Source organism: Stegastes partitus, unplaced genomic scaffold, assembly GCF_000690725.1.
Source record: "Stegastes partitus isolate 25-593 unplaced genomic scaffold, Stegastes_partitus-1.0.2 Scaffold1357, whole genome shotgun sequence".
NCBI classification, from domain to species: domain Eukaryota; kingdom Metazoa; phylum Chordata; class Actinopteri; family Pomacentridae; genus Stegastes; species Stegastes partitus.
In genome coordinates this window covers 109330-130644 of record NW_007579088.1, presented here as the reverse complement: position 1 = coordinate 130644, position 21315 = coordinate 109330, and the positions used below count along the sequence as shown (strand labels likewise).

The 21315-nt window shown below is 45.3% G+C and overlaps 1 protein-coding gene across 2 annotated transcripts in view; it reads left to right on the top strand.

The window, feature by feature from the left end:
• Positions 1 to 15371: 15371 nt before the first annotated feature.
• LOC103369979 (filamin-C-like) overlaps positions 15372 to 21315 on the top strand; it is a 58806-nt gene continuing 52862 nt past the window's right edge. For both annotated transcript variants that reach the window (XM_008298855.1, XM_008298854.1), the window contains exon 1: positions 15372 to 15987. In XM_008298855.1, the coding sequence (XP_008297077.1) occupies positions 15621 to 15987 (367 nt within the window). In that variant the 5' untranslated portion in view covers positions 15372 to 15620. The remainder of the gene's footprint in view (positions 15988 to 21315) is intronic.

Here is a 21315-nt window from a genome sequence, read left to right as displayed (position 1 = left end):
AACGGAGGAAAAACAAATGAACTTAAAGTGTCGACTGACAAAAAGCCAATCAAGGATCTAATCATGAGATGAATCGATGATGAAATGGATCAATACTAGTGATCAGTGCTGGTATCGGTCTGTGTTCAGGTGACGTCACTCACCTGCAGGACGAGTTCATCTCTCTGACAGACCAGCGTCAGACTCTGACCTCCGACAACAAACAGCTGAGCAACAAAGTGGAGCAACTGCAGCAGAAACGAGACACGTGAGTGGTCAGCACAGCCGTCAGTCAAACTGCTGGACGTCCCCACATCCTGCCTCACCTGTCCTGTCCGTTCTCACCTGTTCTCACCTGTCCTGTCCGTTCTCACCTGTTCTCACCTGTCCTGTCCGTTCTCACCTGTTCTCACCTGTTATGTCCGTTCTCACCTGCTCCTCATATCTCTGCTGCCCTCTCCTGGTAAACAGGTGTGATGACGTGTACCTGGCAGTCAGAGCCGAGCAGGTCGACCAGGTGAAGGCGGACTCCTACATCACTTTGTCCCAGTCAGCACCTGAACAGCAGGACTTTGACCCGTCTTCGGTTCCGGAGGACGTCTCTGAGCTGAGCGTCCTGAAGGTGCAGCTGAGACAAGCTGAGGAAACGGCCCAGAAGGTCCAGAGCGAGGTACCAGCAGCCCAGCGATAGGGAATGTCGTGATGTCAGTGAACGTATCACAGACCAGCTGTAGTACCTGGTTGTTCCACCAGGTGGAGCCTCTTCCTGTTTAATCCTGTGGAGACCAGAGGAGGCGTCTACAGACTACAGCTCATGGTGGCAGCAGAGAGCATTGTGGGAGTTTAGCAGCAACAGCAACATATTTTGTTGTTGTTGTTGTTTTATGTCTTTGTTGATGTTTCGTGTCTCCTGGTTGTTGACTGACTTTCATAGACGCTAACGGTCACTTCTAACCGAAGAGCCTGATGTCGATACATTCCAGCAATATTTAATCTGTGATCAATACGTGTCCATTTGCCTGCAGCAGCCGGTCGGTTTCCTGTACCAACACGTCTTCTTCTGTCTTCCTGCCAGTGCGACGGCCTGAAGGACGAGCTGGCCGAGCTGCAGCAGCTCTACGACTGCAGCCAGCGAGAGCGAACGGCGCTCGAGCAGGAGCTGCAGCGCTGCAAGGCCGAGCTGCAGAAACTGGTGGGCAGGAAGTCACAGGTGAGAGGTCAGAGCTGGAAGCCCAGGTGGTTCAGGAGGTCCAGTCATCCTCCACATGCATGTACGAGACCTGTGACGTATTACAGCTCAAACTAGAAACGCACCATGTCACTGGGACAGATTAGGGTCTAAGCAGGTCTGTTAAGGTCCTCTGAAGACGGACTGAAGCAGGATGTTGGTTAAAATAACATGAAACATTCTGGGGTAAGTTCAAAGCACATAAAACACACTGCAGGATGCCGGATGTCCGTCAGATCCATGCTCCCGTCACCATGAAGTCTGTCCGTCTGTCCTGTTTGCATGTCGGCCGACAGCAGCTGAGCCGAAACCCTCTGGATGCCTCATCGGCCATTTTGCTTTCTGGTTTCAGCCCCTGCAGCCGGTTTCTGAGCGCTGTGTTGTGAGCTTCTTCACATCTTTGGTTTCAGGGCAGTTTGTTTTTGTCAGACTCATCTGTCTGTTTCTACGTCTGCTCAACTTACGTCTGCTCAACCGCCTCCTCCGAACAATCCTCTGAAATCTATCCTCAACTGTCCAACTATCAGAAACAGCCATCAGAGGACGGAGCCAGCGTCCATCTGGTTGGTCCACATGACTCGTTCCTCCAGTTTAACACCAGAGACTCCAGACTTCTATCTGACTTGAACCTCGACACTAGAACAAGATGTTTTTCAAACAGGATTCTTGGTACCAACACGATCTGAGACGAGACTCGGGACTTGATATGTTGTTTGAGTACCAGCGCTCAGGACTTGGAACGTAAGGGTTGCCTCATCTCTTGACTTTAAACTTACTTGGGATTTGACTTAAACTTAGAAGTGTTTAAACTTCAAGCTATCCTGTCTTAGTCTGGAACTTGAGACTTGGGTCATGACATGCTACATGCAAGACTTTAAACTTTTGACTAGATTTGCTGTTTGACTTGAGACTTGTCTGTCCGGACTTGGAACTTTGCAGCGTTGACACTTCCTGCTAAACATGCAACTTGCTTGTTTGAATCTTCACTCGTTTCTTGATTTTCTTGACTTGGTGCCCGAGTGTCAGCACTCAAGGTAGAACTGAGTTTAACCTTCCAGATGACTCACCTTTACATGGAACCTGCCACTCAGAGATTTGATGTAAGACTTGATTTTGGACTCGCCTGTCATGGCAAGACTAAACTTAATTTGGAACTTGAGACTTGTCATGAAAGTCACCTATATAGATTTGAGACATGAGCCTCAGTGCTCAAGACAAGACATGATGTTTGACTTGGAGTTGGACTTGGTTCCAATGTGTGGGACTGTACCTGGAATTTGACTAGAAACATGACTTTAAATAATTCACAGAATTTGCTGGCCTAAGACTTGACTTGGGACTTTCCTGACTTGAGAGTTGGCAAACAGTTGTCTCGATGTGAGGTTTGACTTGGAGCGTGACTTGAGACTTGTACAATGAGACTTGCTTGTCTGAAACTGAAAGTAGAATCGAACTTTCTTAAGACTTTCTGTGTTGACCAAGAACTTGATTTGGATTTAAGTGTTGAAACTAAACACGCGAAGAATAATTTGCAGTCTGAAGACTTGACTTGGGACTTGACTAACTTCAGACTTGGCATTTCCTCGTCTTGACACGAGGTTTAAGCTGGAGCTTGACTCAGAACTTGATTTCATGGCGTAGAACTTCATTGTTTGGGACTATCTGGCATGTTGGGGTCAACATCTAGAAGCCGAGTTTTAACTTGACTCACTAACTAACTTGGTTGACTTCAGACTTGACTTGTGGTTCGAACTGAGACTTGGGACGAGACGTGAACTTGTCTGAAGCCTAGACTTGCCTTTTTGAGTTGGGACTTGTAAACAGTGACTTGTTCCCACCACTGCTCCTCTTCATCGAGTCATTCACGTACATTCCTGTCCTCCATGTTTGTAGTTTCCCTGCTGGCGTCTCGTTACCCACGATCCCCTGCGGCGCTGATGCCTCCGAGTCGATGCTGGCGGCAGAGCTTCAGCGCGTCGGCGGATCTTTAAGATGTAGATGTTTGTAGCCCAAACTCTCCATCTTGTCTCTGACTTCCTGCTTTTCTGTCTCCTCCCCTCATCTCCATGTTTCTGTCTGATCGCCGACTCTTTGGCTTCACACGACTTCTACACGACAAACTATCAAATTCTCTGTAAATTTGATGGGTTTTGATGCTCAACCTGCCTGCTGTCAATCTGTACCTCTCTCTTCTTTTTCTACCCTTTTCTATATAAACCACTGGTTCTGTTCGCCCCTGCTCGCCGTTGGCCCTCACGCCTTCTGACCTTATTATTCTGATTATTTTCTGGTTTTATTTTCTCCTCTCTCCATCCCCTCCTACACTCCTACCCTTGTCTTCTCCCCAGAACTGCACTCGTCCGTCTGAGCCCCCTGTTCTCTCCATCCCCTTCATAGGAATGATTGTAATAGTGGCCTTGATTTGGTGCTGGTGGGAGGAGCTGGCGTCCTAGAGGGGACCAGGTATGGCCACGCCCTTCTTTCTCTACCAGCCTCTTTGCTTCTTTTATCGTCCGAGAGTGGCTGAAATTTGAGGGTACATCCAAGCAAATGACGTTCAGTCCTTGTTTCTGCTACAAACCGGGCCTCCATCCATCCATCCATTGTCTTCTGCTTATCCCGGGTTGGGTCGCGGGGGTAGTAGGCGGTGCAGGTCATTGGGCCCATGCTGGGATTTTATAAAACGGGGATTTTCCTCACAAACATCAACTGAAGTGCTGATATGAGTCAAACTAACTGGTGGTGATAGAACCCTGAAGCCACACTGGCCAATTAGAAGCTTGAAAAGAAGCTTGTGGGTTCTTTAGGTTGGCCTTAACCTTCAGGTGTGTTCTACCTGTAAGAACCGTCTCTGTAGAACCTCTTTCCGGGCCAAAGATGGGTAGAGTCGTGAACAAAGTTTGCAAACACGTATAAAGACCCTGCCAGGGTTTGACATCAACATGAGCTGAGAGGCTGCATGAAGAAGGAAGTTCTTCCTCCAGAAGCAGAACCTTAAAGCTCCACTGACATCTGCTGCTGGTCACATGGACAAAGAGAAGGCCTTCTGGAGGTCAGGTGGAAGAGAAATTAAACTATTTGGTCATAAAAATGTGTTTAGAGGAGAGAAGGTGAAGCTGTTAACCCCCAAAGCACCAACCTGAGCATCAGGCATGGAGGTGGCAGCATCATCAGCAGCTCTGTCCACATGGCAACACTGCAAACTGAGTTTCTGAACATCTTCATGTCAAAAAGCACAGTTTTCGTTGACCTCAGACTGCGTGAACGACCAAGACGTATAGAAACCAGCGTAGATAGAACTGAAGTGTGAGCGTTCGTCCATCTGTCATCTGGGAGCGGTGACCTGTAGGTTATAATGAGCTCATTTCAAAAGTTTGTTTTATCAAATGACTTCAGTTTTTCACAATAAATGTCAGTCAGGTGACGTTGGTCAGTCACAGGAATATTCTGAGGCTGCAGCCGGCCGTTGGTTCATCATCAGAGCTCAGGTTAAAGTTATTTTCTTTAACAGTTGATGAAATATTTGGTGGATCAAATGTCAGATTCAGATATTTAAGACATATCAGGTATGAAGCTTGGTGCCGTTGTACAGTTTGGAGCCCTGAATGTTTTCAGGAACCACTGCAGAAACACCTTGTGGCGGCCATTTTGCTTTTCGCTACAACCAGATTGCCATCCAGGCGTCCATTTGACATCATCTGCGTCTTCTTGTGGACTTTATTTTTTCATCATTTTGCATCTTCTTGGTCATTGTGTCTCTTTATTGTCATGTCGTCCGTCCAGGTGACGTGTTTCTCGTTAAAGCATTAAACTCGGTTCAGTGTTCGGACCTGAACCTTCTCAGAAACATCTTGTGGTCCATTTGACGTTGGTCGTTTTGTCTCTTCTTCTTGTCTTCTTGACGTCTGTTAGTCGTGGTTTTGTGGCCTCGTTTTGTCCTTCTGCATCTTTTTCATTGTTTTACATTTTTTTGTTGAACTTTTGTCTTTTTGTCTTCATAGAAGCATGAAACCTGGTCAACCTGTGAAGGTCCTGAACGTTTTCAGAACTGGATCCATGCGTTACCTCGTGGAGCCCATGGCGGCCATTTTACTTTCCATCATAACTAAATGACATGTTTACGTCCCGTCTCCTGAATCGGATCAGTCAGAAATGGTTTTAGCTTCAGTGTCGGTACTTCATCTTCTTCATGAACCTTCAGAACCTCGTTGTTCTGCCGTTCTGTTGGTTTGTGTTTGTGTGTGGATATGAAGTGTTTTTGTGCGTCATCATGACTCCGGTGGTCCGGTTCAGGGACTCAGTAGATCCGACTCCAGGTTGACCCTCCAACAAGACTTCACTGTGAAACTCTTTCTGTTCTATTGTTATTCTCTGTTCTTGTAGAACAGATGTATTCTGAGGAAACGGGTTCCTGGGCTCCGGCAGGTACCGGGCCGCCCACCTCACCTGGACAGGACCTCAGACTGAAGCACCTTTGTGGTCGTTTTGCATCTCTTTGTGGTTAATTTGCGTCTTCTCGCTCTTTGTGTGAGTTGTTGTTGCTGAAGCATTAAATGGACCTCGCTGCTGGTTCAGGGGCCTCAGAGGTCCGGTTCCCCTGAAGCAGCACCGGCTAGGTCCATTTAACGACTCAGTCAAACGTCCAACTAAAGTTTATTCTAACGTCTCTTCGTCTCTCAGCAGAGTGACCATGAAGGCTGGAACCTGGCGGTGGCGGCGGTCGCCGTGGCAGCCATCGTAGTTCTGGTCGTCCCCAGCTTCACCCGGGCCTGAGGACCAAACAGGAAGTGGCCTCCTGTGGGATTGTGGGATCGCCGTCACCCATCCAGCGCTGCCCTCATACATGTCGCCGTCCTGATGTCTGCTTGTCGCTTTGACCCGAACACCGCCACAGACGTCAGTGAGTGCTGGAGGGAAAAGCTCAAAGGTCCAAATTCACAACGACTCTTAACGTCCCGCAGGTCGACTCCGGCGGCCGCTCGGCATCCATTTATTGATCAGCACCGCGGCTTCCAAACGTCCACCGTCATGATCCAGAAGTCCAGCTGGAGGAGGTGGAGGGTCCAGTCCGGGCTGGTGTTCAGCAAAAAATACCGACGGTTCAGTCGGTTAGCGTCAGCATCGGTTAGCATTAGCATTAGCATTCTGCATCGGTGCTGCATCTTAATGTCGCAGCTCATTAGAGAAGAACTTAAATCATTTGGAGTCCATCACTGACCGTCTGTGGGAATAGATTAGAATAGTTTAAACATCATTTAGGCAGTAAATGTGTATTTAAATCATACTAGAGGGTCTGAACGTTCATGTTTATTGTTAGATTCTCGTCTTATTTCTAAACTAAACTTTCAGTATCTGGTGATTCAAACGAGCTGTTTAAAGATTTGACTTCTGGGTTCCTGCTGTAACGATCAGAGCAAAGTGCTAAAGGAATAAAGTTTTTATCATTTAAAACCAAAAGAATCAGATAAAGAAACATCTGTGTTTAGGTTTTTCACTAAATATGTCGTATGAACTCTAAAGTTTCCCTCTGAGACGTTGTAGAAGTGAAACCAACACGTCGCTGGTTTTACAAACTTTGATTTCAGTGAAGATTCAACAGCAGCTTTTATTTTCCACTGAAATGTTGAATTTCTACAAAACTAAACAGGTGAAGCTGGTTTATACCATTAATGGCCACTAGGGGGCAGAAAGTCGACTCCAACGTATAAGAACTTGTGAATGCTAACGCAGGACGACGTGGTCCATTCACGGTAATATTTTAGACCACGTGATAAATGAACCCAGTGTTCTGCCTCTTTTGGCTCCGCTGTTGGTCTCCACCACCTCTTGAAGGAAACGTTCATCAGCTCGTCTCAAAAAGTGACGTTTGTCGATTCAAAGTGGGATCAGTCGTCCTAAAAACCTGTCACTACATTTATCATTAACCTCAGAACCATCTGTTCATGAGGCTGTGAGTGAAGAACGTTTGTTTCTGTGGTTCTGATGTTGGACTTCTGGGTCACGACGGCTGTTTGAGAATCACCTGATCTGCTGTTTAACAGATTCTGTTTGAGCTGCACGAGTCGAACGGTTTCATTTAAACAGTCGATTGATTCTGCATTTAATCTGAATCACCAGAACCCAGCGACCCAAAGCGGGTCGGTTTTCTACCAACTCCAATCTGAGACGCGGAGCAGAAGTCTTCTGATGTTTCCTTTGATTTTCCTGAGTTGATGGTTTCAGCTCTGAGGTTCTTCGCCTTCCGTTGGAGAACATTTCGCACTCGCTGATGACGGAGGAACCGGTCGCAGAAAAAACTTGTTTTGTGTTTTAGCATCGACTGCTTGGCGCTGTTCATCCTCCGACCACGTGTCCGTTCTGAACTCCACCGCTTCGGTTCGTAGCATAAAAAAAGCTGATTTACTTCATACATCGTCTGTATTCGTGTGTTTATGGAACCAAACTGGTCGCGTGAACGTCTGCACCAGTAAAATAAAACAACCAGGAAGGACGGAGTGGAGCCGATCCACTGGTTTCACTGTGTTCAGACTGGAGCCGCTTCACGTTTCAGAAGCCGGAGTTCTGCAGCTGGTAGCAGCTGGATTCTGTGATTCTGGTTTTTCTTGTTCGATGTTTCGTGAGGACGCCTCAGAGCAGCACATGTAGTCGGTTCAGGCTTTACTCATACAGACGACACCTTGTTGTCGCTCTGAGTGTTGATTCAGCAGCAGAATGAACATTTAACAAAACTAATGACGGTTGAGCCGCATTCTGACCAGATTAACGTGAAACTCTATTTAATCCACATTCAAAATGATCTGATTATTTAATTTGTTATCTTTCATGTGTCTTTATCAGAATTCTGAAACCGTTTCAAGCTAAATCCGAACAGAGACGACTGTGAGCTGCAAAATGTTTGAAAGCTAGTTTTAAAAAAATACATAAACAAAACAGAAGAAAACAGCTTCATGGATTCTTCACGTCGTTAATTCTCAATGACAGTTTTTTGTTGTTTTTTTTTTCCAAAGAACTGTTAAAAATGTAGATTTGCTGCCGAGATGTCACCGATAATAAACAGTGAACAGTAGAGGACCAATAACAGAGCCCTGAGGAACACCTCAGCTAACCTTCAAGTGAGAACACGTTCTGAACAGCGCCCTCTGTGGCCACAAGTGACAATCACAGCAGAGGATATATTGAACTTCTCTTTATTTCCCAGCATTCTTGAGTCAGTTGTAGTTGTGGAGCTTAACGAAGTACATTTACTCAAATACTACACACATTAACAAATCAAAAATAATAAACTAATCCCATAGTCTACATTATTTTGAAATGTGCCGTAATGAGCACTTTTATTTTTAGTACTTAAAGTATATTTTGATGTCAGTAGAGTTTTTACTTAAACAGATATTTAGTTGTGTTACTTGTATATTTCTTCACTGTGATACTAGAACTCTGACTAAAGTCCTGGTTCTGAGTTCTTCTTCCACCTTATTCAGTGCAACACTGAGCGAAAAATTAGTGTAACAGAAATTTGAACAAAAAACTTAAAGAATAGGTTTCAGTAGAGTTTGAATGACGACTGAACAGAAAACAAATTTAAGATTCACTGAAAATGTGAAATATTTTGAATATATGTGTACAATAAAAGTAGATGTGATTAATTTTAATGGTAAACAGAAGAGGACCGACATCAGTGCCCTGTGGAACTCCAGAACTGACGGTTTCTTAATTAGGAACTGCCAACGTTCAAGGACGACAGTTATAAAACCAATCAGCTGGATCCTGGATTTTACGACTAGAATCTGTTGTTTTGATTTAAGTCGGTCGAGTCTGTGAGCGACGTCTCGGATCAGCCTTTTTTCTTACGGGTCACAATCAATACACTTTATTTTGTTATGATCTGTAGTTTGAACCTTTTTATTGCGGGCAGCAGAATCGCCCACCGCCTTCGTTTTGCACATAGCTTCGATCCTCAGACGGACTCGTGTTTACACTCAACCTGAGACCAAACAACAGAAAACGTAGTTCAGACGACTGTGATCCTGTTTCAGGCTGAACCAGGCAGCAAACAGCAGCCGAGCTCAGCAGCTCACATTCCAGTTCACTCACGACGCTGCCGAGAAATAAATAAAAGCTTCCTTCATCCAGCATGTGGACAAAATATCTGAAACAGTGAAGATGAAATGTGTAGACGCGAGATGACGAAGGCCTTCAACTCATACTGGAGTCACTTATTTATTGATTAATGTGATTAATTTATTAGAACATATCAGGTTCTGTGTTGTTGTAAATGACTAGTAGCATGAACAGCTTCTGCACGAGTCGTAGTTAAAGAGAATAAACACTGATTCTATGAGATAAGTCAAATTAAATATATGAAAAATAGGAAACGATGAATAATGAGGAGGTTGAATAGTTGATATATTCACGTACTAACGGGCGAATAATCAAATATTTAGATTTAGTGACTTTAATGTTTCATAAATTTGATTCACGATTTGCACATGTTGACTCAGTTCACGTCATCAGTTTGATTTAGGAAGTAGTTTATTGATCTGACTGTGGTTCTGACTCGGTCCGTCCTGCCTTTCAGGGCTTCCAGGTTCTTCATCGTGTGTTTTGATGTCAGAACACGTTTCATCTCTGATCACTGAAGCCCGTTTTCATCTCATATATTTTTAATCGTCAGTATAAATTCTAAATCTTCCGGGACGCTGCATGAAAACGTCTGTTGAGAACAGTTTGGTTCTTCGTTGGTTGTAAAGACGTTCTTTTTCCATGCGGCTGATGAAACTGTAGTTCAGAGCTTCTGTAGCAGAGAAACAAAGCACCATATAAACTCTATATATTAGTAACGCTGATTTATTCTTCCATAACTAAGAGCTTCGTGTGTTTGAGATGTTTGTTTTAATTGTAAAATTTCTAATATATTTCAGTGAATAACTTTTTCTTGCACTAAAGTTTCCTTTTCTGTCACAGCAGACTTTGTTTTTTAGAGATCGGATGTGTTCAAATCTAAAAAAGAAAAAAGAAGTTTTGATGCATGAAAATCCGTTTAAAGAAGCATGAAAAAGGTTTCGTTCAAACGTTTTCTGTGTGAACTCAGATTTAACATCTTCAACGTTTAACTCGTGTCATTAAACCTCCACTGATGATTCGTTTACTGTTTGAATTATGTCGAGAAAACCGAAGCTAGTAATGAAACTAAAGAGCAGATTAACGTAGCCGCCACATTAACTCGTATAAACTCGACGTAACACGACTTGTTTCCACAATATTCTTGGACTAGTTTTATAACCGTTTATGTATAAAGAACATCGTAGATCGTAGTTTCACCAACGTCTTAGAAAACGACCTGATTTGATCTTTTTGTCACTGAAACGTACGAATTTAAAGAAAAACGTCACAAACCTGCTTCAAACTGGAGTCGTGACAAACGTTAGCTAGCCGTCGGTGTTGCATGTTAGATTTAGAGACAAAGCGAATTTGCATGACGGTAGATTCCGACACTGTAGCAGCTTTAGCTTTAGCTTTAGCTTTAGCGTTAGCCGGCGCTCACTGAACATGACAGTGGTAGCATGAGCGCTGTGATCCAACTCTTCCATTAGCTAACGTAGACTGTTTCTTACCTGTTCTGCTGTTCGAGTCTTGTGTTTCCGAATCTTCCTGGTTCTGGTTTCAGTTTCATCATGTGTGCAGGGTTAGCCTAGCTTAGCACAAAGACTGGAGATAGCAACAAACCTCTAGCCATGGTTGCTATAAAATGACCCATATGTGTGGCTAGTTAATGTTGGCAGCTACAGCTGGCGTATCCAACATTATGCTAGCTGTTTGTAGCAAACTGATGTAAACATATCTGTGTGGGTTAGCCTAGCTTAGCACAAAGACTGAATTTGCCCCTTGGAGAAAACAAATATATTCTTGGAGCAGCTAGCAGCGACACCACCATGATCATTGTCTAAGCTTTTATAACTAGTTATTGTTGTTAGCTACAGTTAGCTTGTCCAACATTGTGCTAGCTTTTTTTTTTTTAGTAGCTTACTATTATAATTAGTTAGCGTACATGTATTTAGGTGAGCTGTTTGTAGCTAGTTGCCATTATGATGGTTACAAGCATAGTGTTTGGTGGCATGTCTTTGCATGGGTTTTAGCCTAGCTTAGCACACAGATTGGAAATTATGAAGAAGCATGTTACTACAAAATGGCTAGCATGACTACTTTATGAGATGTTTTAATGCTAGTTAATGCAGTGTTGCTACAGCTAAAACATTCAACATCTATGTAGCTGTTTGTAGCTAACTGATATAAACAGCTGTTCATTGCTAGCTGCTGTTATAACAATCACTAGCATAATATTTGGCAGCACTTGTAGCTATTGGCAGCTAACAAACACAATCAGACAGAAGAGGAAACTGCTAGCTTAGCTACATCAAACAGAAGACATTAGCTAACCAATTACCTTTAGATATTTGTATGCTGACAGCTAAGCTAACAGTTTCCCTCTGTCGCCAGTTTTTGTGCTAAGCTAGGCTAACATGTCCGATATGTCCCGAACACACAGATGAAACCAAAACAGCAACAAGAAGGTTTTACAAACGTCCGGCTGTTTAAATTCCTCAGATTAGCGTTTATTCTGTGAGACTGTGTCTGTTAGCTTTGTGCTCGTCGCTGTCAGGTGATGTCAGGTGATGTCAGGTGATGCTGTCTGAACTCTGAGTCGCAGTAAACCGACGCGTCGTCTTCAGGCCGCTGTTTGAAGTGATTTCCTGTTTCTTTGTTTCTTTGTTTCTGTTCTCTGTTCCTGTCCGTTTAAAATCGTATTTTTCTGTTACATGGACGAACACGTTTTGTAAATGAATTAAATAAAGTCGTTTATCATGTCTGTAACGTGTCGGCGTCTTATTGTGAAATGTACAACTTGAGACAGAGGAAGTGTTTTCATTCAGTGTTTCATGTGTTTACCTGCTAAAATAATCACTTTCATGTTTTTCTACGAAACATTTGTTAAAGTTCTAGTTTTGTTTTTTCAGTTTATTTCTTTATGAAGGAACAAAATGTGAAATTACATTAATATAACGTTTTAACGTGTGAAATCTCCTCAGAAGAAACTTGCTGTCACATAAAACTCGCGTCAGGTGGACGGTGCTGATGTCACAGCTGTTTGAGTTCATGGATGTAAAAATGGACGTTTCCTGTTTGTGTTCATGTAAAAAACAAAAACGTGAATCTTTACACGTGTAAAACAAAAAACAGAGAAAAGAAGCATTCATGTGCTTATGAAAGAAATATTGTGTCCATAAACACCTAAAACATGGAAATGACTTCATGCACGTGTAAGAAATGAGACGTGATTGTTCCTGTACGTGGACAACACTGGAGTTCTGCATCTGGTACCAACAAGACCAGAACCTGAGTCTTTATTGTCGTTGATAAAATAATCTGTTGTGTTATTTTCATAAGTTTAATATTGTTCTGAAGTTCTGCACAGAACACTTTAGCTCCTTCTGAACCCGGTGTTTTGGCTCTTCTAGGCCTCCGTACCGACACCAGCGGTCACTCGTCTGATGGAGTGGTTCTGGAGGTGGTTCTGGAGGTGGTTCTTTTCGATGACTTGGAGCCTCTCAGAGCATCAGCACCGTTAAATTTAGTTTGTCTCTGGAGTTACTTTCACGATGACAGAAACGTGAGACGCCGGCGATATTTTCAGAGTTCTGTTTTTATAGTAAGAGCCGTAAATAAACGGGCCGGTCCACGTTTACACGCTGCTGTCATGGTTCTGTTCTCCCACATGACCTCACCGGACCACGAATACCTTCCTCACATCAGACGCTGGTTTAAGGTGTTCACTGGTTTAATTCAGAACGTTGTTTCAACGCTTTAAAAACCTCAAACCGGCCGTTAAAACCAGAACAAGATGATCTTCAGTTAAATCCTAAAATGTCAGATAACAACAAAGTGATGGTTCTGAAGCCAAGAGGCAGCAGATGATCAGAACCAGAACCACTGTTTGTTGGTCTGGTTCAGAATCAAACTGTTTTTTATTGAACTGGGATTTCTCTGATTCTCAGAAGTGTCACAAAAAATAAACATCAAGACAAATAACACGATATTAACGAACAATTGTCCAGATTTCATCGTTTATTTCTGTGTTTGTATATTTTAAATCATTTATTTTACATATCGATGATTTACTTTATCAGATTCTTTAAATAAGTTTATTTTTATGGTCCTCAGTCTTTCCTTCGTCACTTCTTCTTCTTCTCACTTTCTTTATTTCTTTTAGACGACGTGACTCATGAACAGTTTTTTAAATCTGATGTTTTGTTCAAACAGTCGTTTCTGAAGAACTTTCTCAGCATCTCTGAACCTTCAACCTTCAGTTTAATTGATTTCTGTTGTTTTTCATCAAATCAGCTTCTTCAAGTCGAACCTGCAGAACATTTAGTTTGACCGTAAATCTGGAGACTCTGGTTCTGTATCTGGACTTTAAACACACTTTGTTTGAGTTTGTTTTTGTTGTTTTCCAGTGAATCCACTAAAATAAAAGTTTGTGTTGAACGTTTCCTGGTTCTGCTTTAACAGAACCAAACACTGATTAAACACGAACCAGCAGCAGCTCTGACTGACTCCTGGTTTCATTCATAACTTGATGATTCTGAGATCTTTACTTTGGAAGCAGCCTGCTGCCAGCAGGGGGCGCCGCTGCACAGACAGGACTCTGGTTCTGGTCTCAGCTGAACTCACTGAGCCTCGTTTACATTTAACTTCCCAGAAACTTTAAAATGTCCCAGAAAACAAAATGCAGCTCAGACGTTTGAGGACGACCAGCTGAGCTTCACAGAGTGGCCAGCAGGGGGCGCTGTGAGCGGCAGCAGCTGCTACAAACCTCAGACGGTCACCTCCTGCCCTCATGCAGCCCCGCGTCATGATGCTGCCCCCTCCGTGCCCCGCTGGTCCTGGTCGGGTTCTGACCAAACATCTGGACTCCACCTGAGGAGCAGAACAAACGGACCAGACGGTGAAGGAGATGCAGAGGTCTTCAGGAGGGGTTCTGGTTGGTCCGGTTCTGATGATGTCGGCCATGTTTTGTTGTGTCTGGAGAAGCAGAATCAGCTGATGGGTCAGGTAGGGATCCATAAGGTTCTGACTGATCCGATGAGACTTAATGTTCTTCATCAAGAGACTCCTGAAGACAAACCTGAGATCAGAGTTCTGACTTTGTCCTCTTTGCTCACTGGAGAGTTCTTATGTTACAGATTGGTTTGTTTTTGTTTTTTTCTGCGCTTTATTTTTTACATCACATGTTGTTTAAAGTTTTGAACAGATTTAGTTCATTTTTTACAGGAATTATATTTTACATTTTTACACACTATGTTTTGGACATTATTTTTTTTATTTTTTACAGTTTTACCGTTTTATCATTTTTTATATTAAGACTGGTTACCTGTCCAGGTGAACCTGCCTTGGCCTTAAGGCGGCTGGGATAGGCTCCGCCCCCCATGACCCTGGTGAGGATGAAGGTGTAGAGATGATGGATGTTTTATGTGACAAGATTTTTTCAGTTTTGCGCTCAACTTTTTATGCAATTTTAAAAATATTTTTGGTTTAGTTTTTATGACACATTTTACTATCTATCTATATGCACACACACACACACACACACACACACACATATATATATATTTGGCAGTTGGCGTTTGGATCTGAACTTTGTTTTCCTTCAGTTTTTATGTTTAAAGTTAAATCGTTTTTAGTTAAAGATCCTTTAACTTCAGTAGAAACGGATTCAAACTGATTTACGGTTTAAATGATGAAAGTTAAATAAAAATGTTTTGTTTATTCCTGTTTTATTGTTTATATGTGACGCAGTGATCTGATTGGCTGCCCGCTGATGACGACACGGTCCAGTTTACGAGGAGCTTTTTAGGATCAGACCCCCCCTCCCCCTCCTCCCCCCTCCGGTGTCTCCCGGTTTGGAGCCTCTAAAAATACCGGAGGTGTCACCGGAGGGGGGTCCCGGTGGCCACGCCCCCTCCCCTACTTCCGACCAATCAGCGGCCTCTTCCGTATCTGCCGTGATGGAAGGATGAAGGTTTATATGGTCACAGCGGCAGCATTCCTCAGAGTCCAGCGGAGTGACGCGCAGCTTCTTAACCCGCCGCTGAGCCGCTGCAGCCGCAGTCCGTCAGTCTGCAGGCCGCTCGACCCGGACCGAACCCGGCCAGAACCCGCCGCAGTCCGGAGGAACCCAAACTTTACTTTCTGCTCTTTTCCTGCTTCTGTCCGAGTCCATGAGCGTCTCGGCGCAGCGGCTCTTGTGACTGCGGATCTGCGCATGTTTGGCTCCTGACGCTGAAGCTCCGCTGCGCCGCTTCTCTTTTTTCTGCACTTTTCTTCCCACTCGGCTGCGCTCCGCTATAAAAGCGGCACCATGATGAGCAGCAGCGGCTACTTGGAGCCGCCGCAGTTCTACCAGGCTCCGGACACCGGCGAGGAGGAGGAGGAGATGCCGGCCACCGAGAAGGACCTGGCCGAGGACGCGCCCTGGAAGAAGATCCAGCAGAACACGTTCACCAGGTGGTGCAACGAGCACCTGAAGGTGGTCAACAAGCGCATCAGCGACCTGCAGAAGGACCTGAGCGACGGACTGAAGCTCATCGGGCTGCTGGAGGTTCTGAGCCAGAAGAAGATGTACAGAAAGTACCACGCCAGGCCCAACTTCAGGCAGATGAAGCTGGAGAACGTGTCGGTGGCGCTGGAGTTCCTGGACAGAGAACACATCAAGCTGGTCTCCATCGGTGAGTGGCGCGGAGCGGCTTTTACGCACAGTTTTACGCACAGTTTTACGCACAGAGCAGAGCGTGATCTGAGGTCAGGAGATGATGTTTAACCGCGAGTCTGTTCTCTGGAGATGCTTCCACAGCAGCAGCACGTGCTGAGTGAGTGACAGCTGACGGTGGCGCTGACAGGTGTGGTCACAGGTGTGAGCAGCTGATTGGTCGGTGGGGGGTTGAGCTGAGCGTCTGTTGGTTTGAATCACCAAACAAATCAAAGGCTGAAGGTTCTAATGGAACAGAGACATGAGTGGGTTTGGGTTAGAACAGAACCATGATTCTGATGTTCCAGCAGCGACCGGTTCAGGAGCAAAAACTGAGTTCAGAGTTTCAGAGAATCCGTTTCTGGAGAAGCTGCGGCTGAGTCGGGTTCGGTACCGTCGTTTTGGTGACGTCAGTTTGACTCGTTTGGTTTTTCTGTCGTTTGAAGGAAGAAACATTTTAACTGAATTTAAAGAGAAAAAGTTCTGCTGCAGCTCCGTGAAGGTCCAGAAACAGGATCAGGATCAGGATCAGGATCAGGATCAGGATCAGCGTCCGTCTGCTGCGTTGGACTCAATAAAGTTATTCAAAGTCAGTGGGTTTGGGTTCTGCTGCAGGTTGATGGAGTCACAGACGAGAAGGTTCTGGATCCGTTTGTTCGGCTCCTGAGTCGTTTCCAGGAGCGCTTATGAACGGGTTCCAGGCGTCCCCGAGGAGGTTCTGGTGCTGCTTGGAGACGTCCCAGAGGTTCTTCAAGACGTTATCAGAGGTCTGTTAGGAGGCTGTTAGGGAGGTTCTGGAGGTTCTGGAGGTCTTCAGGTTTCAGGTTCTTGTGGGAGACATGGTTCCTGTCACTGGGTCGGTTTCATCTGAATGTTTTGAAGAGGTTCTTGGAGGATTTAAAGGTCTTCAAGGAGGTTTGAAGGATGTTCAGATGTTTTCCAGAGATCCTGGACTGGACTGGTCTTCAGGGTTCTGGTTCCAGGGTTCCTTAAAGAGGTCTGAAGAAGTTCTGGGTTCCCTGAGAGGTGGACCGGGTCGCTGCAGGTCTGACTGTTCCTCAGGTTCTTGGTGTTTTCGGTTCCGTGTCCAGCGTGATGACATCACCGGGTCGGTACCGATGACTCAGCACATGGACCGGGAGTGATGTCACCGCTGATTCATCAATAACAGGTTCTGATCCATTTCCTCAGAACCCATCAGGTACCTGCTCTGAGCTGCTGGTACCTGCAGAACCAGGCGGCTCCGACTTTACCAGAACATTTCACCTTAAGCTGATCGTCTGGTTCTGCTTCTGGTTCTGGTTCTGTGATGTGGAATCATCTGTTTGCAGCTCGCTGATGTTCTTCTGCCGCAGAGGATTGTGGGTCAGAACATCCAGAACATGATGCAGAACCAGACCAGATGCAGCAGAACGTTTCACACACCGGGACAGAACCACCGTTTTCTTTTTACATCCTGGTGTCAGAACAGAACCTTCGTCTGTACTGGGAACCAGTCAGACACACAGGAGGTACTCTGGGTTCTAACTGGGTTCTAACTGGAGCTGTACTGGGTTTTTATTGGGTTTCCACGAGTTTCTTCTTGGTTCTGTTTCTGGTTTCTTGGTTCTGGTTCTACATACTGAGTTTCACATGTGGGTTCCTACTGGGTTCTACCTCCCAGCCATGTAGGGGTGTACTGTTCTACAGACGGGCCAAGCACTGGGTTCTGGTACTGACTGGCTACAGTGTGCTGGGTTCTACACACCGGGTTCTCTGTACCGTGTTGGGTTTATACTGGGTTCTGTCGACCAGGCCGGTGTGTTGTGGTTCCTATGTGCTGGTTCTGCATGCCAGGGGAACACTAGGTTCTGGTATATAATGGGTTTTACCTGCTTGGTTCTGTTGCTGGGTTCTGTGGCTGGGTTCGTACTGGGAACGTGTGTCTGAACAGTTCTGTGTCTGAAACAGAACCGGGTTCTAAGAAGACTTGAGTTTGTTTTTCCTGGTTCTGGTTTGATTTTCTTCGAGGCTCTAACTTAAAGAAGCTGCCGTGACCGTGGCGGTTCTGTGCTGCTAGAACCGGGCGGCCCGAGTGCAGATAATGCGGCTGCTGTTGTTCCTGAGCCCGGTCCGATGATTGATGCAGAACAGCTGAACTCGGAGGTTCTTCCACCGACAGCTGCTCAAAATAGACGCTGAGAGGAAACCGGCCGAGCTCCGGCCGACTTCACTAGAAGCAGAGCGCCGCTGCCCGGGTTCTGCCAGAGTCTACCGCTGGGTTCTGTATTCTATCCTGTTCTGACCCGGTACTGATCCATCAGTCAGACTTTACCAGAACAGGTTCATGTTCCTCATAAATAAACGACAGAATTCGACTCTTTAACCTTCTAATGAAGCCGTCCGTCCTGGAGACACACGAGGAGGAACATCAGCAACAGAACACAGGAAGTCTGAATTCTTTTAAAACCAACTGGATCAGAACCTATGAGGTTCTGATCCAGCTGGAGCCTCTCAGACCTGAACACTCGTTTGTTTCCTAATTTTCTCTCCAATAATCTAAACGTTGTGATTTTAAGTTGTTCTGATGAAACACATCAGTCCAACACGTTGAGCCGCAAATCTGAGAAGCGAGAACCTTAAAGGATGAACTCTGTCAGCAGAACCTTTCGGGTTCTTCAGGTCCGGTACCTGCTGAAGGCCTCTACAGATGAGATCAAACACGTTTTCCCTAAAAGTCAACCAGCTGTTAGATGAAACCGGACCTGCTGGTACCGCAGACGGTTCTCTGGTGGATTGTTGTGCGTCTACGGTTCCCGTAACGTTCTCTGGAGGTTCCGATTGACCCGATTTCTTCCTCCGACCCACTAAGCCAGACTCCATTCAGGTTTCTGCTGATTCTCCGCCTCTGCTCCCGTAATGGTTTCCATGTGTGGCAGCAGTCAGCGGTCAGGAATGCGAGCGGCGGCCAGAACCCCCCCACCAGAACCCCCCCACCAGAACCCGGCTCCGCTCTTTGTTTTACGGCCTCCGAGTTCTGCTCCACGTGTTTCCTGAACAGCATCGAGCTGATCATTAAAACGTGAAACACTAAACGTCTCCTGCAGACATCCCAGAACGCTGGGCCGCGGCCCGGCTCGGCTTCAGTCAGCAGACTCTGCGGTTCGACGACCCAGAAGCTGTTCTGGTTCTGCAGCAGGCTGACGGGAGGAGATGGTGGACGGCGCCGCAGCCGGAGGTCAGAGTTCAGGCTGGAACCGGAGACCAGGGGAGGTCCGACTCGGAGACACTCGTCTGGTCAACTCGGTGATCAGCTGCTCCAGAACCGGCTTTAACAGACAGAACTTTACTGCTCCTGGAGGAGGTTCTGGTTCCAGACGTCGCTCAGAAGACTGGAGTGAATCAGAGACCAGAGGATGAGATGTTGCTCCTGACGTCACATCAACGTCTGCTCGGTTCCTCTGAAACGAAACCGCTTCTTGGTTTCACTCGTCTGGTTCCGACTCGGTTCTGATCGTGTTTGTTTTACAGCTTTCGTTTTTTTTTGTTTTTAGCTGTGAGCGGCTCTGACGGACGTGTTCACAGCTTAACGACGTCTGATGAACTAACAGACTAACGAGCAGATTAACGAGCGTCTGGAAGCAGCACCAAGATTTAAATCCGTTAATCAACTGCAGACGACAAGTTCTGTTTCTGCAGCGGCTCGGTGTCGAGAAGAGTCGCTGCTCAGGACGGAACCAGAGAACGGATCGATGGATGGATGATGGATGGATGATGGATGGATGATGGATGGATGGATGATGGATGGATGATGGATGGATGATGGATGGATGATGGATGGATGGATGATGGATGGATGAGTCGTACAGACGGAACCAGACGATGAAAACTGTCGTCGTATGGCTCATATCTGATAAAATAATATAAAATAAAAGCTTTTTTAAATATATTGTTGTTTTTTTTGCTGAATTTAAATAAAATCCTGATTGTACGGATGTTTGCTATGATTTGGTGATTTATATATACATATACATATACATATATATATATGTATATATATATATATATGTATATGTGAACAACAGCAAAAACATTTTCATTCTTATTTTACAGATTTTGTTGCTTTAATCTCATAAATCAGAAATAAAAACATTTAAATGAACTCGTTAACTGTCTCCTCAGCATCCCGTCTCTCATAAACATGAATGAAGTTCATCTCCTTGTTTTCTGCTCTTCTGGTCTAAACGCTGTTTTTCTGCAGCTTGTTGACAGATTTTCACTTTTATGATGAACTCGATGTTTTTGTTCTTCGTCTGATGAATTCTTCACGTTTATTTTTGATCCTTTCATTTTATTCTTTTCTGCAAAACCTTGAAAATCGCAGATATTTTCCAGTTTTATTGATCCTGCAGCTGTTGGACTCGTCCTGAGTTCCTCACGTCCTCGTGAAGCAGAACAAACCTCAGACAGCTGATCGTCTCCGTCACCGTCAGCTGCTGCATGTTTCTGGCTGCACTGAACGGCTCAACACGCTGAGAATGCAGCGCTGCTGACTGAACGCCAGACGCTCTGCAGACATCTGGATCATCTGCAAACATCTGCATGCAGCCAGAAACCAGCAGCGACACCACGATGATCCTCCGACTGGATCTAAACCTGCCGTCACGTTTAGCGTTCAGAACTAAATCAGTCGTGATGAAACAGAAACAGGAGACGTTTATGAACGTGGTGAACATTTGAGCCTTCAGACCAACATCTGTGCAGATGTTTGAGCTCAGACAGATGAATGAAGAACCATTCAGTCACGCTAACGTTCTGAGATGTTTCCTCATGAGCAGCTGAAGCCTGAACGCTGTGACGTTTAAACTGGTGCTGCTCAGACCGTTGATGCAGCACCTCTACGTTCTGACCCGGTTCTGCTGCACTGGATCAACCCTTTATGGTTCTCATCTGCTGGTGCCTGTTGAGCTTCTTCATGCATCTTCCAGCACAACCTCTAAAAAAAACCTCCTGGAACCGTTAGAGCGAGCCGCCACTGATGTGAAACACTTTTGAGACGTTTTCATAACGTTAGATGTTCGGGGCAGCAGCACCTGTCAATCACCTGCCTGGTCACGTGTCCGTCAGGTGTCCAATGACGTGAAGTCGTGACGACGTGAATCATCAGCTGATCAGGAACTCGAACGTCAGAACAACAAAGTTCCTCCCAGTGAAGGTTTCTGAAGCGTTTCTGCTCTAAAGCGCTAGAATCACACGTTTCCTCTGTGGACTTCTGAACTGAAGGCAGAGTCAGTTTGTGAAGCCTGGACTTCCCCCCGTGTGTGTGTGT